This window comes from Stegostoma tigrinum, chromosome 1 (assembly GCF_030684315.1).
Source record: "Stegostoma tigrinum isolate sSteTig4 chromosome 1, sSteTig4.hap1, whole genome shotgun sequence".
NCBI lineage: Eukaryota > Metazoa > Chordata > Chondrichthyes > Orectolobiformes > Stegostomatidae > Stegostoma > Stegostoma tigrinum.
In genome coordinates this window covers 37,539,784-37,556,894 of record NC_081354.1, presented here as the reverse complement: position 1 = coordinate 37,556,894, position 17,111 = coordinate 37,539,784, and the positions used below count along the sequence as shown (strand labels likewise).

Here is a 17,111-nt window from a genome sequence, read left to right as displayed (position 1 = left end):
TTTGTTTTCAAGAACCATCAGCTCCCAGTGAAATATTTTGCCGCAATGTGTCAGCTATAAAAGACTATTTGGCATGGTGCTCAGTGTAAAGCTAGTATGTACAATGCAGATGATGCACTGTTTTGGAATGGATATTAATAAAAACAGAAAATGCCACATAAACTCAGCAGGTCTGGCAGCTTCTGTGGAGAAACAGAGTTATGTTTCAAGTCTGATACAACTCTTCTTCAGAACTGAAGGGGTTGAAAAAGAATTGTTTTTCTACTGTTGACAGAAAGAGAGGAGGAGCAATTGGAACAGATTGTGAAGCACCTTGAGCAAAAGATAAATGGAGTGCTGACAGTGAAGGGGAATTAGAGACGTAAAATGGGTACAAATGAAAGTGTGTAAAGGAGAAAATGCTGGGAGCAAAGTCAACAAGATACAAACAAAAAACTGGTAGGATTGGGGTGGGAGGGATATTGGATAACAGAGGCCATACTCTGCAGTTGTGGAACTCAATGTTTAGTTCTAGAGGCCACAAAGTGGAACGTGAGGTGTTGTTCCCCCCAGCTTGCTTTGAGCTTCATTGGAACACTGTGGAAGATCCTGGATGGAAATATTAGCATGGGACAAAGTGGTTTACTGAAATGCAAGCAACTAGAAGATGCGAGTCATTCTTAAGGACAGAGATGTTCTGTGAAGTGGTCACCTCGTGTTCATTTGGTTTTATCAATATCAAGGATACCAAATTATGAACACTTTATAAATAGACCCATCATGTACCAACCATTTGTTATTCTTGTATTTTACCAATCTACAAGCCCCATATTCTCGGCACTCTTCAAATAAGATTTTCTGCTAAACTCATAATTGAATTTATAAACTTTGAGTTCCTCACAAAAAGTGGAAAATGCTTCAGAGATAATGGGAACTGCAGATGCTGGAGATTCCAAGATAATAAAATGTGAGGCTGGATGAACACAGCAGGCCAAGCAGCATCTCAGGAGCACAAAAGCTGACGTTTCGGGCCTAGACCCTTCATCAGAGAGGGGGATGGGGGGAGGGAACTGGAATAAATAGGGAGAGGGGGGGAGGCGGACCGAAGATGGAGAGTAAAGAAGATAGGTGGAGAGGGTGTAGGTGGGGAGGTAGGGAGGGGATAGGTTATTTTTTATTGAGTGCTTTAGTTAATTGAAACTACTGAAAGTCTTGTGGCACAATGGGTATTGCCCCTGCCTCTGAGCCAAAATCTCTACATTCAAGTTCCACTTCAGTACTTTCCTCATGGAGGACCAAGCATTGAGTGAAGGGGACTGGTGAGGGTGATTCAGTCATATAGCAGAGAAACAGGCCTATTGGCTCACCATGTCCATGCCAACCAAAAAATAGAAAACTACACTGATTCCATTTACCTGCACTTGGTCCATTGTCAACTATGCCTGGGTATTTTAAGTGTTCACCCTGATGCTTCTTAAATGTTACGAGAGTACCTGTCTCCACCACCATCTAAGGCAGTATGTTTCATATTTCTACCATCTTCTGGGTGAATTTTTCTCAGAATTCCTCTAAACTGCTTACTCCTCACCCTAGACTTATGCCCTCTACTCTTAGATTCATTGATGTGAGGAAAAGATTCTCATGCTCTACACTGTTTATGCCGGTCATAATTTTGTATGCTCCAATCAGATCACTCCCCTCTTCAGCCTTCTCTACTCCAAGGAAAATAAACCCAGCCTATCCAGTTTCTCCTAACAGAGATTGCTCATCCCAGGCAACAGGTGAAACTCCTCTGTATACTGTCCAGTCCAATGATATTCTTCAGACAGTGTGGCTACCAAACTGTACAGAATATTCCATCCGTGGCCTAACCAATGTTTTATAAAGTTGCAATAAGACTTCCTTGCTCCTATATTCTACACTTCAACTAATGAAGTCAAGCATTCTATATGTCTCCTTCACTACCATATCTACCTATGCTAGCACCTTCAGTGTTCAATGGATTTGTACATGAAGATCTCTTTGATCCTCAGTATTCCCTATGGACCTACCATTCATCGTGTATCTTTCTTGCATTAAATCTCCTAAAATGCATCACCTTGCACTTATTAAATTCCACTGTCCATTACTCTGCTCAATTTACGAATTGATCAAAATCAGACTGTCGCCTGAGACCATCTTTCTCACAATCAACACCACTAATTTTCATGTCAAATCTGCCAATTTACTAATTATACATACCTTCTACATTCACATTTGTGTTGTTAATGTACATAACAAACAGCAAGTTTTCCAGCACTGATCCCCATGGTACACTGCTGAGCAGATTTCCATATAAACAATCCTCCACCATACCCTTTGCTTCCCATTTGCAAGCCAATTTTGGATCCAGTTTGCCTTGGATACAATGGGCTCTTATTTTTTTGAACCAGTGTTCCACATGGGACCTTGTCAAAGGCCTTACTAATGTCTATGTAAATCACATCAAACTACCCTCAACAATATATTTAATCAATCTCAAAAACTCAATTAAATTTGTTAGGCAAGACCTCCTTCTGACAAATCTGTGTTGCATATCCCTGCCTTTTTAAGTATTAATTAATCCCATCCCTCAGAATTTTTTCAAAAATTTCCCTACCACTGATGTCAGACTAACTTGTCTGTAATTACCTGGCCTTTCCCTGCTGCCCTTCTTAAATAAAAGATTACCTTAACTATCCTCCAGTTATCTGGGCTTCATCTGTGGTCAGCAAAGTATTAAACACACTGACCAGGTCCTCAGCCATCTCCTCCCTTACCTCTATAGCAGCCTGGGTCACAGCTCATCAGGTCCTAAGGATTGACTCTTTAAAATTTTTTCTGCTTTATTTTTTCTTTTTTTTTGTTTTATCCTCACAGTACTACTATACAGTAGTGCTTATTTTTCCCCATAGCACCCGTGTTGTGTGTGCACGCTTAAGCGCAGGGAGTCAGTAAAGACACCATTGTGCAAATAACTTTATTCGATATTTCCACCACCAGGAAAAACAGCCATATGGTCAGGGAAACAAGCAACAAGCAAGGCCTGAAAGGGTCAACACTTGCATCCCTAGAGATTTGTACACAATTAAGCCCACTAAAACATTTAATACCTCCTCCTTATCAATTTTAGTTGTGTTCACCAACCCACCGGATATTCCCAGTTACAATATTTTTCTGCTCTGTAAATAGATGAGAAATATTCATGTAAGACCTCACCCATATCCACTGGATCCACATACAGGTTGCCCCTTTGATTTCTATTAGGGTCAACCTTTCCCTGGCAACCCTCTTACTCTTAAGAAACCTATAATAAGACTTGGTTCTATCTCCCAAAGACATTTTCTTTTTTAAACAATCCTGTACACATTCTCTACTTTTGAAGAACCTCCAGTTTTTAATGCCCTATACCTAATACATAGTTCCTTCTTCTTATTCTTTATCAAATTCTCAATATTCCTTGACAATCTAGACTTATTGCTGTAGCCCTGATTCCAACTACAGGTATGCCATGGAGTAACTGTAGGATATCCTATGGGGGAGGGGGACATTCACAATGTCCCAAGATGATTAAAGGATATCATAAATTTGACCAGCGGACGCTGCACACATCAACCTAACCTAGCCTACAATGAATTTTGAGTTCCTTATTGAAAATGATCATGGCCCAGACCTTCAAATGGAAGGACAGTTCTTTGTAGCACTGCATGGACAGAATTGTACAATGTAGCTGTCATCCTAGGAAATGCTCTGAAAGTTGAAGTTTCAAAATGGCAATTATCTGCTGTTTGCATGCCTCCAAAAAGATCCAACTCTGAGTTAGCGTTGGAGACATCAGAAGATTTCCACTAACTTAAACTCAATAGTTATCCAATGAAGGTTAGTGGAATTAGAACAGGAAACCATTAAACAGTGCCACCATCTTCTGGTTTGATCACCCCTGAATCTTTCCTCCAAAGCTCCACGGATTGCTGACCCCACTTCGTATCAAGTTCAACTTTGAGATGGGAGCCTTCAAAATATCCATCTTCTTCCTAAACTGAAAATTCCCCACCACCATGTTTTAACAGACCTCTCAAACACATCCACTCCATCTCCCACACTTCCACCCTCACCCCCTCTCTTCTCTCCCACAACAGCGGTGGGCTCTCCTTGCCCTTACCTACTATCCCACCAGCATCCAAGTCTAAAAGATCATTGGCTGCCATTTCTGCCACATGTAGCAGGATGCTTCGATACATACTCCCCTCCCCTACCAGCTTTCTTCAAGGGACCATTCCCTCTGGGACAACCTGGCCATCTTCCGTCACTCATCATACTCTCACAGCACCTTCCCATGCAATCACAGAAAGTGTGACACCAAACAATTTACTTCCTCCCCCCACCCCCGCGCCTCACGATCCAAGGCTCTTGACACACCCTCATGGTGAAGCAGCACTTTACCTGAATTTCACTCAATCTATTCTTTGTAAGCATGAATATAGTAATGTGGTGTCCTCTACATTGGGGAGATGAAGCACAAACTGGGTGACCACTTTGCAGATCACCTACATTCCGTCCACAAAAATGACCAAGCATCCGATTACTTGCCATTTCAACATATCACACCATGGCCACCATGTTTGCCTTGGGCTTGCTACTAGGCTCCAGTGAAGCCGAGCACAAACGGGAAGAACACCCCAGTTTCCACTTGGGAACCCTGCAATTTTCTGTAATCTATAGAGAGTTCAAAATTTTAGGGTCTGAGCACCTTCTTCCATGGTGTTACAATAACCCATGTGTCACCAAACATTGTCATCATAGCGGCTGCAACCACAAATATCCCATTGTCAGCCACTGACAGTCCCCATTTAACAGCTATTCATTCTCTCAGGTTGACCTTTATCCATTCCTTTGTCTGCCCAACTGATTTTCTCTCTCTGGGCTCCATCTCCCAACTATCATTTACTTCTTCTCAATGTAGGAGCAAATTACTGCAGATGCTGGAATCTGTACTGAAAACAAAAAATGCTGGAAATCACAGAGGGTCAGGCGGCATCCACGGAAAGACAGCAGCTAACACTGAGATAAAGAATCATCTAGACTCAACGTCAGCTTGCTCTGTCTCCATGGCTGCTGCCTGACCCGCCAGGATTTCCAGCATTTTTTGTTTACATTTACTTCATTTACTTATTCCCCTGTCCCATCTTCGGCATGTATACCAACCCTTTCCTAGCTGCAATCAGATCTGAAGAAAGGTCATTGGACCCAAAATGTTAACTCTGCTTTCTTCCAGATGCTGCCAGATCTGCTGAGTTTTTCCAGCAACTTTGTTTTTGATCCTGATTTACAGCATCTGTAGTTCTTTTGGTTTTTATTTAAGCCCAAATTCAAGCCTGCCTCATTCCCCAGCTGGGCTGGACATCTCCCTGTGCCCAGACTGACCTCCTATCATACATCCGCCCCACAGACACTTGATGTTGTCCCCAATTTGGACTTCATTTTGTACCTTGGCATGATCGGACCTGGCATCCCTCCCCCAATCCCCAAGAACATTGCCCTACCAGATCACCAACACCACCATTCCCAGACTGCACCCTCCTGACTTACCATAAGCATTCATCCACCTGTCACCTCAAATTCCCTCCTTTATCTGGGACCCAACACATTGTGCACATCTGTAACATGCCCCTCCAACCCACCATATACCACAACACTCCACCTACCTAGCCATCTGCCTCCTCACTTTTCTTACAGATTTACATTCTCTTAGTGGATGTAAGAGTGGCTTCAGGACCTTTAAAACTGAAATATGGCAGGAACTGTGGTATAAAATACCGCTCTTTGCTGTGCAGATTCATGGACTGGCCAAGACTGCTTCAGCTGCAAACGCTCCTGGCCAGGTGTTCACAGAGAACACCTCTAAAAGTAACTGTAGTTTTTTTTTGTCTGATCAGGAGAAAGTATCTGGGCCAATTGATTTTTGGAGAAAAAAATGTGGGTTTAATCCCCACACTGGCTGAGGTCGCCATGAAGGTTCCAACTTCTCAATCTCTTCTCTCAGGATGAACTATGACCAGCTATCCCTCTCTAATGACAGAGCAGCCATCTCGTGTTCAGGATCTCTGTCTCTGCTGAATCTCCCTAGATCTGTGCTTCACTCCTCCTCGTGTCAACACTTGACAAACCCCATGGCTCCACCAAGTGCCCAACAGCCCTTTCTACGGTGTACAGAATTCAATGAGGACAAGCCAACGACTAAGAGAGAAACAAGTTGCCTGTCTCACAGGCTACAGTTACAAAATTTATGACCTAATGTATTAGCGTAGAATGATGATATTGTTAGTTATTAGAAACATGAATTTTCAAAATGATAAACGATGGGTGGGTGGGGACTGGCCAACATTCAGAAAACAGCATTTCTTTATTTTGATTGTACTGTGGAAGACAGCTTATCCATGACCAACTAAAGAAAATGTACATTGATTGGAAATTTTCTTAGAAGCACTGTTGTTTCACTACCTGGCGTAGAAACAGGAGACTCCCAAATGTCGTTGAATTTACAGTTGTGTAGTGGGAGGGGTATTTCCAATTGGTCTGTGTGGTGCTGCATGGGACACTGGTTGACTACAAGAGATACAGAGGAAGACATCAACTGTTAAACAGTTCTGAAGGATCTTGTTTACTATTTATTGTATGACATTGCTAGAACCATTCTAGAACTTAAAAAAGAAAATGTTGTGATTATATAATGCAAACATTACATTTTACTGAGCAAGAAACCTACCAAGAAAGAGAATCACAATTTGTTGCCTTACTCCTATTGGTTAATGACTGTAATTCTGGTTTTGCAGAATTTCAATCTTTAAATTAGCCATTACAGAAAGCATAAGTAACTAAAGGAACCGTAAGAAAAGTTGTGCTCAGTATTCCAGTGCTGTACATCAACTGCAGGATTTCTTTTGATGAATCAGTCAATCCTCCTATTACTTCCTTGTTCAGGGTCATTAGTCTTTGCTAGATACTCCTTCAGTATAGTCCTCCAGTATTCCTGCCAGATGGTCATTGCGTGTCTTGAATTTTCTTCTCTGAGAAGCAGGTTTCTTCCTTTTCTGAACACATACCTAGCATAAATATATATATTTTAGAAATAATATGCAAACATTTGTTCCTGCTAGCAAAATGGTGGACAGGAAATTATCTCCTTCTCGTGATAATTGCTCTGAAATCTGCAGAGTATAGATAGACCCACAGATTCCAGGTACATACAAGCAGTTAACAGGAAGAGAGTGGAGAGGGATAATTGCAAGAAGCTGGAGAGGGATACAAAGGGGCAGGCGGAGGAGTTGAAGAGGATTGGGCAGGGGAGGAAAGGGAACAGTTGGAAGAGGAAGATATCAGAAATCTCTAAGTGGTGATAGCTGATTTAACAATTTCCTAGCAGATATGGCTAGATCAAACAAGGCCTTTGGGCCCTGATCGTCTCTGCTAAAACCATTCACTATTCTTCAGCCCATTCCTTTTACATCCTGGAACACAAAGATTAACTTCTTACTTCTAACTTCTGCTGACCATCTTACAAAAATTCTTCCTCATCCATACTTGCTTCTAATCAATACATTTGAAGCAGCATCAACTTCAGGCACTCAGATTGAAGCCGTCTTCTGCTGATTTACTCCCTTCCCCCAGTCCACTGTGCCAATCTTCCTCTAAAATTCCATCTACTTCAACTTGGATTTGTATTGTTCTTTTATTTTTTCTAACTTGCTGCATCCTCCTTGCTCATTTCATCATTACTTCTGGTGTTCTCACAGGCATCTTTCTTTGGCCCCTCCTATTTCTCATGTTGCCCCTTGGTGACGATATCTGAAAACTGCAGAATGGCGCTGTGGCTCAGTGGTTAGCACTGCAGACGCACAGAGCCAGGAACCTGGGTTTGATTCCCGCCTGGGCAACTGTGTGGAGTTTGCACATTCTCCCCATGTCTGCGTGGGTTTCCTCCGGGTGCTCCGGTTTCGTCCCACAGTCCAAAGATGTGCAGGCTAGGTGGACTGGCCATGCTAAATTGCCCGTAGTGTTCAGGGGTGTGTGTGATGCTTCAAGGGGCGGTGTGGACTTGTTGGGCCGAAGGGCCTGTTTCTACACTGTAGGGAATCTAATCTATCTAAACTGTATTACTTTTCACTTGTTAATTGCTGACACCCAGCTTTACCACAATATTGTCCCTCTTGTAGTTAGCCCTTCAAAACTGCTCTTCAATACGATCATGATTGATCTGGTTGAGGTCTCAACCCAACTTCATGTCTATCCACCAAATGTACGTACCACCTTCTTTGGTCCTGCCTCCTGCATTGAGGAAATGCCCTGCTTTTTCAAATACTCCTCAATTTTCTCTTCATCCATTGAATCCACTGGAATACTCCTCCATAGCTTCTGAAATTCTACATAAGAATAAAACCTAAATTGTAATTAATGGTTATGAAACAAAACTGTAGATAAAGACATGATTTGTTTGGCAGATCAAATCAAATAGCATACCCCTTTGGCTATCCACAACAAGCAAGATATTGACTGTACCCAAACCAGCCTATGCTTGCAAAACTCTCAGGATAATGTCCAATATTAGATGGGATTCTGCAAATGGACATTTGTTACATAGTTCTGAGTGTATATAGTATTATGATAACAATGACTGTAAGATAATTTGGGCTAAAAGCATGGTGAACTTGCACCTACTGGAAGTTGTATACATTTATATAAGGGCCCAGTTCCTTGCAGACAGAAAGAACATATACACAGAACTCAGCAAAACTACTAACAACCATTCTCGAATCATTTCTCAGGGTAATGCCTTCAGCAGTCAGAGTTAAGCCTGATTTGTTTAAAATTTAAAGAAAGCTTGTCAGTGGTTATTAATTGTTATATTCTCCGTCGTTCTACCTGCTGGAGTTCACTTCTTAACCAGTTAGCACTCTCCTCCAATACAGTATAAATGTTCAATAAAAAGTTTCAACAGAAGTATTTCAGCAATATCCAAGTTCTGTACAACCAAATGAAAACTGTAGTCATAATTTTTATTTGCAGAACTAGGACAAATCAGACCCACTAAAATGCAGAACCTCAAAAAGGTAATAACCACTGAATTTAACTGAAGCCAGATTTGAAATGGTATACAGTCCAGCAGATTTGAGAGTTGTATGTGTGGCTAAAAGAGTAGTGCTGAAAGAAGGGATTTTTATTCACAGGGCACTAGCACCAATACTATTTTAAAAAAAGGGGAGTTGTTCCATTGGGTGGGTTCCACTTAAATTGGGACAGGATCAACATGCTGGCAAACATAATAATCAGGGCAATGTGTAGGGCTTGTAACTAAGGTTGGGGGTGCTGTGGTGATCAGGGAAACAGGTGATTTAAATTTAAAGAAAGAGGTCAAGGCAATGTAGAAGTGTAGCCACTTTGGTAAAGGGAAGCAGAGTGCGATAGGAAAGAAAAGTTCAAGAGTTTAAAAGGCAATGACAAATCAACAAATAAGGTTCATGTAAAGAACACAGATTAAAAAAAATCTAAGGTTCTTTATCCGAATACCTGAAGCATCTGTAACAAGATTTGCAAAACAGCAGTATGAATAGAGAAAAATATGTTTCACATAATCACCATTATACAAATATTGGTGCAAGTTGACCAATATTGGAAAATAAATATTTCCATGCACAAAATATTACAAAAAAAGACAGCTGCATGGGAACACAAGTAGACAACATAATAATGATTACGTAAAGGCAGCAGTAGTAATAATAGTAAAAGATCAGAGTTGTTTGGTTGGCAAGTTGATTCTGAAACGTTGAGACACTACCATGGAGAGCATATTATATAATTCTGATTGGTTAATATGGCAGTTAACTGTCAACAAATGGTTCCCCCATTCCATACATCCTATCCGATCCTTACACTTTCTCATTCCAATGCCCCCATTTTTTTTAAAAAAAAAAAAAAGACCTTGCTGATCCCCTAAACAGGGTTTTGGGACCTCTCATCTCAGACTGTCTCTCCAACACACCCCACACCCCGCCCCCCCACTACCACTAACATAATCATCTTTATCACCACTGATAGCGTGCAGCTTTATATAATTTACTTGCTCCAGAAATCTACACTTAGGGACAAGGCATTCACATGGATAGAGGATTGGCTGACCAGGAGAAGGCAGACAGTAGGGATGAAGGGAACCAGGGAGAAGTCAGAGATTAGGGATGAAGGGAATCTTTCCAGGATGGCAGCTGGTGACTAGAGGAGATCTGTGGAGTCCATGTTATGACAACAACTATTCACATTATACAAAAATGATCTGGACAAAAGAATGGAGGGCATCATTGCTAAATTTGCAGAGGACACAAAGATAAGTGGGGGGGACAGGTAGTGTTGAGGATGCAGGGAGGCTGCAGGAAGGACTGGGCAGGCTAGGAGAGTGAGCAAAGAAGGGGCAGATTGACTATGATATGGGAAAGTTTAAGGTTATACATTTTGGTAGGAAGAATACAGGTATAGATCATTTTCTACATGGGGCAAGGCTTTGAAAATCTGAAGCACAAAAAACAACTTGGGAGTCCTAGTTCAGGATTCTCTAAAAGTTAACATGCAGTTCAAGTTGGCAGTTCGGAAGGCAAATGCAATACTAGCATTCTATTCAAGACAGCTAGAATACAAGAGCAGAGATGTACTGCTGAGTCTGTATAAGGCTCTGGTCACACTGCATTTGGAACACTGTGAATTTCTTCAGCAACAGGGTGGTTAATCTGTGAAACTCACTGCCACACAGATCAAGTCATTGAGTATATTTATGATAGATGGATAGTTCTTGATTGGTTAGGGGATCAAAGATTACAAGAAGAAGCAGGAGAATGGGTTTGAGAAACGTATCAGTTACGATCAAATGGCGCAGCAGACTCATTGGGCCAAATGGCTTAATTCTGTTCCTATATCATAGTAATTTTGTACTGTAAACAGCTAATGGAGTGAAGCTGACCAAGTTACTGAAAAATGCTCACCTTCATCCATTGTAAACTGGCAGGTTCTGTCATTATAGAAGAGAATCTTCTTCTTGTCTGGTCTTGTCACAAAAATAATTTGATCCCCTAATACCTAAAAGGTACACAATTCCAGATTTTACCATTTACAGTAAAAATATTTTGCAAACATGTGTTCATAGGGCAATGATTATTTCAAATGGTTATACAGAAACGTAGAAATATGGAAGATAGGAGCAGGAGCAGGCCATTGGGTCCCCTGAGCCTGCTCTGCCATTCTTACGATCAAAGCTGAGCATCCAACTCAATAGCCTAATCCTGCTTTCTCCCCATAATTCTTGTTCCAATTTGCCCCAAGAGCTATATTTAGTTACCTCTTGGTGACATTCAATGTTTTGGCATCAACTATTTCCTGTGGTAATGAATTTCACAGGCACACCACTCTTTGGATAAAGAAATGTCTCCTCATTTCCATCCTAAATCGTCTGCCCTAATTCTCATACTGTGATCCCTGGTTCTGGACACACACACCCACCATCGGGAACATCCTCTCTGCACCTACCCTGTCCAGTCCTGTTAGAATTTTATAAGCCTCTACGAGATCACCCCTCATTCGTCTGAACTCTAGTGAAAACAATCCCAATCTAATCAATCTCTTCTCATACGTCAGACCCGCTATCCCTGAAATCAGCCTGGTAAACCACCTCTTCACTCCCTTGAGACCAAAACTGCACACAATATTCCAGGTGTGGTCTCACCAAGGCCCTGTAAACTGCACAACACATCTCTCCTCCTGTCCTTGAAGCCTCTTGCGCTGAAGGCCAAGATACCATTTACTTTCTTTACCGCCTGCTGCACTTGCATGCTTACCTTCAGCGACTGGTGCACAAGAACACCCAGATCCCACTGCACACTCCCCTCTCCCAATTTACAGCCATTCAGGTAGTATTCTGGCTTCTTGCTTTGGCTTCAGAAGTGAATAACCTCACATTTATCCAAATTATATATCTTCTATTGATTTGTCAACTCACCCAACCTGTCAAGATCATGCTGAAGGGTCTCTGCATCCTCGTCACAGTTCACTCTCCCACCCAACTTGGTATCATCTGAAAACATGGAGATGTTACATTTTGTTCCCTCTTCCAAATCATTAATATATATTGTGAATAGTTGGGGACCAAGCACTGATCCCTGTGGCACCCCTGCCATTTTGGAAAGAACCTATTAATCCCTACTCTATGTTTCCTCTCTGCCAAACTGTTTCCTATCCATTTCAATACACTTTCCCATCCCATGTGCTTTAATCTTGCACAATAATCTCTATTATGGGACTTTGTTAAACACTTTCTGAAAGTCCACATATACTATTTTGACTGCCTCTGCGTTGTCAATTGTACTCGTTAAAGCTTCATAGAATTCCAACAGATTTGTCATTCATGATTGCCCCTTCATAAGTCCATGTGTTTGACTGTGTCCGATTCTGCCACTGCTTTCTAAATGCTCAGCAATAAAATCCTCGACATTGGATTCAAGAACTTTCCCCACTACTGACGTTAGGCTCACTGGTGTATAATTCACTGTTTTCTCTCTACTTCCCTTTTTGAATATTAGAGTGACATTAGTCACCCTCCAGTCTGCAGGGACTGTTCCAAACTCTACAAAATTCTGGAAGATGACCAGCAACGCATCCATTATTTCTAGAGTTACTTCCTTAGGTACACTGGGATGTAGATTCTCAGGCCCTGAGGATTTATCAGCCTTCAATCCCAACAATTTTCCCATCACCATTTCTCTGCTAATATTGATCTCCCTCAGCAATTCCTTTTCACTAAATCTTGCACCCTTCAACAATTCTGGTATCTGATTTGTGTCCTCTTTTGTGAAGATAGAACCAAAGTATGTAATCAGTTTCTGAGCCATTTGTTTCCCCTGTTATACATTCTGCTGTTTCGGTCTGTAGGGGACCTAGATTTGTCCTTACCAATCTCCTTCTCTTCACCTACCTATAGTAACTCTTCGCATCAGTCTTTATATTCCCCATAAGCTTACTTTCGTTATTTATTTTCCCCTTCCTAATCAACCCCTCGTTCTTTCTTTGCTAAATTCTAAACAGCTCCCAATCCTCAGATTTATTATTTTTCTTGGCCAATCTGTATGCTTCTTCCTTGAATCGGATACTATCTCTTACCTCCTTCGAATGCCATGGATTGATCCTCTTACCCACTTTGCTTTTGCGACAGACAGGAATAAACAGTTGTTGCAGTTCCCCCACGTGTTCCTTGAATGTTTGCCATTGCCTGTCTGCTATCATCCCTTTGAGTAACTCTCCCCAATCTATCAAGGCCAACTCATGCTGCATATCCTCAAGCTCCCTTTATTAAGATTCAGCACCCTAGTCTCTGAATCAACAACCTCACCTTCCATCTTGATAAAAAAATTCTATCATCTTATGGTTGCTCTTCTCCAAGGGGTCTCACATAGCTAGATTGCCAATGATTCCCTTCTCGTTACACAGCACCCAGTCTAAAATGGCCTGCGCTACAGTTGGTTCCTCCACAGTGGTCAAGAAAACTATCCCATATACACATGAGGAATTCCTCCTTTATGGCACAGTGACTAATTTCATCTGCCAATCTTTGTGCAGATTAAAATCACCCATGATCACCAATACTCCCCTATCACATGCATCTCTAATTTCCTGTTCAATGTAATTCTCGACATCACCACTGCAGTTTGAGGGTCTATATATGACACCTACTAATGTCTTTTGCCCCTTGGTGTTTTTCAATTCTACCCATACAGACTTCACATTGTCAGACGTAATATCCTTTCTCATTGTGTGCTTGTTGTCCAGGTGATATTGAATTAAGAGTCTGCAGCACGTCAGCTGTAATGCCATGTTGTGGTGGGTTGCTACTTGTAATACATTTATATACGAGAAATATTTATTAGATTAGATTCCTTACAGTGCAGAAACGGGCCCTTTGGCCCAACAAGTCCAAACTGCCCCTTGCGGCATCCCAGCCAGACTCATTTCCCTATAACCCACACACCCCTGAACACTACGGGCAATTTAGCATGGCCAATCCACCTAGCCTGCACATCTTTGGACTGTGGGAGGAAACCGGAGCACCCAGAGGAAACCCACACAGACACAGGGAGAATGTGCAAACTCCGCACAGACAGTTACCCGTGGCTGGAATCAAACCCAGGTCTCTGGTGCTGTGAGGCTGCAGTGCTAACCACTGAACCACGGTGCCACCCCTAGCATAAATCTTTTAAATTAATTCATACTTTGAAGAAATGATGCATTAAAGGCGCAAATAGTTGATTTGGTACAAATGTTTCTGAGTTACCAGGTTTTCTTAAGCTCTGCAGATGTGGAAGAGGGCTAGGAGCTTGCAACAAGGATTGAGACTGGTAAAGGCAAGTCAGGCTCAACTATGAGGATGGCAGGAATGCAAAGAAGGATAAAGTATGTGGCAGGACCATGGACGAGCAGAAGTGCCTGGCATTCTTCATGCACAGACAGTCAAAGTAAGAAAATGTGGCGTCTGAAGGGCAGAACTGAAAATGTCCACACGCGAGTCCAATCTCAGGGTTTTGGCAAGCAGCAGGAACATTCGATCAGAGTGGAGGTCCATTTGTTTAAACAATTACCTTTATAGCTTTCTGTGCATTTGGTAGGCCTTCCTCTATATCTTCAAGGAGGATTCCTCCCAAACCTCGTTGATCATGCTTGTCCAAAAGCCTCAGAAGAGCCTTTTTATCTTTTAAGTTGTATTTGGGTTTAAAGGCATATTTTCCATCTGTTACATCAATTTTTGGGTTGCTTATTAATGCCTGAGGACAATTAAACAGATATTATTGAAAACTTTCAGGAAAGCACATCTTACTACTGAAAATTAGAACATGACATTTTTCCCCACAGCATTAGTGATGCTACTGTTCGAGTGCTAGGTGTCTAGCTACTAGGTAGACTCAAACCAGTAATGGCTAAATAATTCAATTGATACATAATAGGTATGTTTATTACAGACACACATACATTAAAGTATAGCTTATTGCTTGCTAATCTAGTATCTTAAACCAATCAACTGTCATTACTACTGCAATTCCAAACCTTTAACTATTGTGAAGAGAAGTATTCAATCTAATACATGAAATTCTTACATTTACTTACTGTTTAACACATTTCCCACTTCACAATTTTGTCATATTAATGGCTGAGTTTCACTTATAGCTGCAAGGTTCTTCATTCTTATTATATTTCCAGTCTCCCCAACACAAAGTGTTGCTACTTCTCCATGTTCAATTATGATGCTGTAGGAACATTGATGTATTTTATTCATTTTACATTTTGTTCCCTCCAAGTGTATTAAACACCCTATCTTGGTTAATATAGGATGGTATCTTTATACTTAGGTAGATCAAGGACTACTGCATCACGGAGTTCATGGAGATTGCCGAAGCGTCGAAGGAAGTAGTTGTAAAGGGATTAAAATGGTATGGCCATGTGTTCCAGAGAGATAGTGAAAATATGGTGAGGTCGGCACAACATTGTGGGCCTAAGGGCCTGTACTGGGCTGTACTGTTCTATGTTATCAACCATTAGACCACTGTGGCTCTAATGAAGAAGCTCAGAAGAATTTACTTCACTATTTGTTGAGATCGTTCAGTGGCTTGCGTCTGACTTTTCAGTGTCTTGTGTCTTCGTATTACAGATAACTATTCTGATTATGATTGTTTCTCTTTCTATTTATACATGCTCTTTTATGTCTTTTTCTGCCTTATTTTCTTTTATGTTTTTTTTTGTCTCTTATCTGTCTTCCTACTTAGTGGATAGCAGCAGGTGGGAGGTGAAAGTGATTGTGCATTCTTCAATATTGGACTCAAACATTAACTCTTTCTCTCCACAGATGCTGCCATGCCTGCTATGTTTCTCTAGTATTTTTTTTTAAATTTCAGATTCCCAGAATCCCCAGTTGTGTAACACACAGTATGGAGCTGGAGGAACACAGCAAGCCAGGCAGCATCAGAGGAGCAAGAACACAGCAGGCCAGGCAGCATCAGGTCCAGACTCGAAACGTCAGCTTTCCTGCTCCTCTGATGCTGCCTGGCTTGCTGAGTTCCTCCACCTCCACACTGTTACCTCTGACACCAGCATCAGCAGTTCTTACTATACCTAGTAGTTTTTTTTAACCGTTACTATTTTCTGGTTTATTTCCAAAATTACATTAGGTTAAACTCTATTCTGATTACTAAGGCATCGATGATCATCACCTGCTTCATGCATCAGTTGCTCTAATTTATTTTCCAGGACCATGTACAAGTGTTTCAATTATTTAAAAGTGGAAACAAATCAGGTGAGGAAGTTCTCCTGAACATCCAGAAGTTGGACTACTTTCTCCATCTTTTCATACTACTTTTATCTCCCCCCAATCATTAACAGGATAATTAAGGTATTTTAATATTATTAATCTATTCCTTAAAAACTCAATTTAAAAGTTAGTGACAAACTTGCATATCTTTGCCACTTGCTTTGCTTTTTGTATTCATTGAAAAAAATCTTGTAACAATGGGCTGCATAGTTTCTCCCATGCAGACTGGGTCAGGGAATTTCTCAGCTTGTCACATTCAATGTGGAGAATGAAAAGCCTGGTTGACGCGCTGGGGGTGGAGGGGGATGGGTTGCTGCTGCTAGGTGCAGATGATGTTGAACCTGCTGTCTCTGCATGCAGTTCAGAGACAGAGACAATCACACATGCTCCAGCTAAGGCAAAGCTAGTTAAAAGACCCACTTTGGTTATCTAGGATTTCATGTTTTGTTATAAATTAGAACCAACGTGTGTCATTATTTAAACCTTATTATCTCTTCTCCCGTTTCTATGGCCCTTTACAAATCTCCACGCCTACCACACCACTCCATGACCCCATCATTTGTTCTTACAACCTTTCCTGCTAACTCACCTAGTAATTAGCATGGGCTGAACTCAGAAGCCACACTGAGATGAAATAACGTAAATGTCTATTACAATGTTTATTACCACTTAAAGGGCTGTTTATGAAAGCTTATCCTCAAATGCTTAATCCCCTATAAAAACAGACTTT

General features: G+C 41.3%; 1 protein-coding gene across 1 annotated transcript in view; it reads right to left on the bottom strand.

The window, feature by feature from the left end:
- Nucleotides 1–2,968: 2,968 nt before the first annotated feature.
- The window catches only part of gtf2e2 (general transcription factor IIE, polypeptide 2, beta), an 82,000-nt gene continuing 67,857 nt past the window's right edge, over nucleotides 2,969–17,111 (bottom strand). Inside the window, exons 5-8 of the mRNA XM_048538406.2 lie at nucleotides 14,661–14,843; nucleotides 11,022–11,115; nucleotides 8,302–8,417; nucleotides 2,969–7,100 (exon numbers count right to left, since the gene is read on the bottom strand). Coding sequence (XP_048394363.1) covers nucleotides 6,984–7,100; nucleotides 8,302–8,417; nucleotides 11,022–11,115; nucleotides 14,661–14,843 — 510 coding nt within the window. The 3' untranslated portion in view covers nucleotides 2,969–6,983. The remainder of the gene's footprint in view (nucleotides 7,101–8,301; nucleotides 8,418–11,021; nucleotides 11,116–14,660; nucleotides 14,844–17,111) is intronic.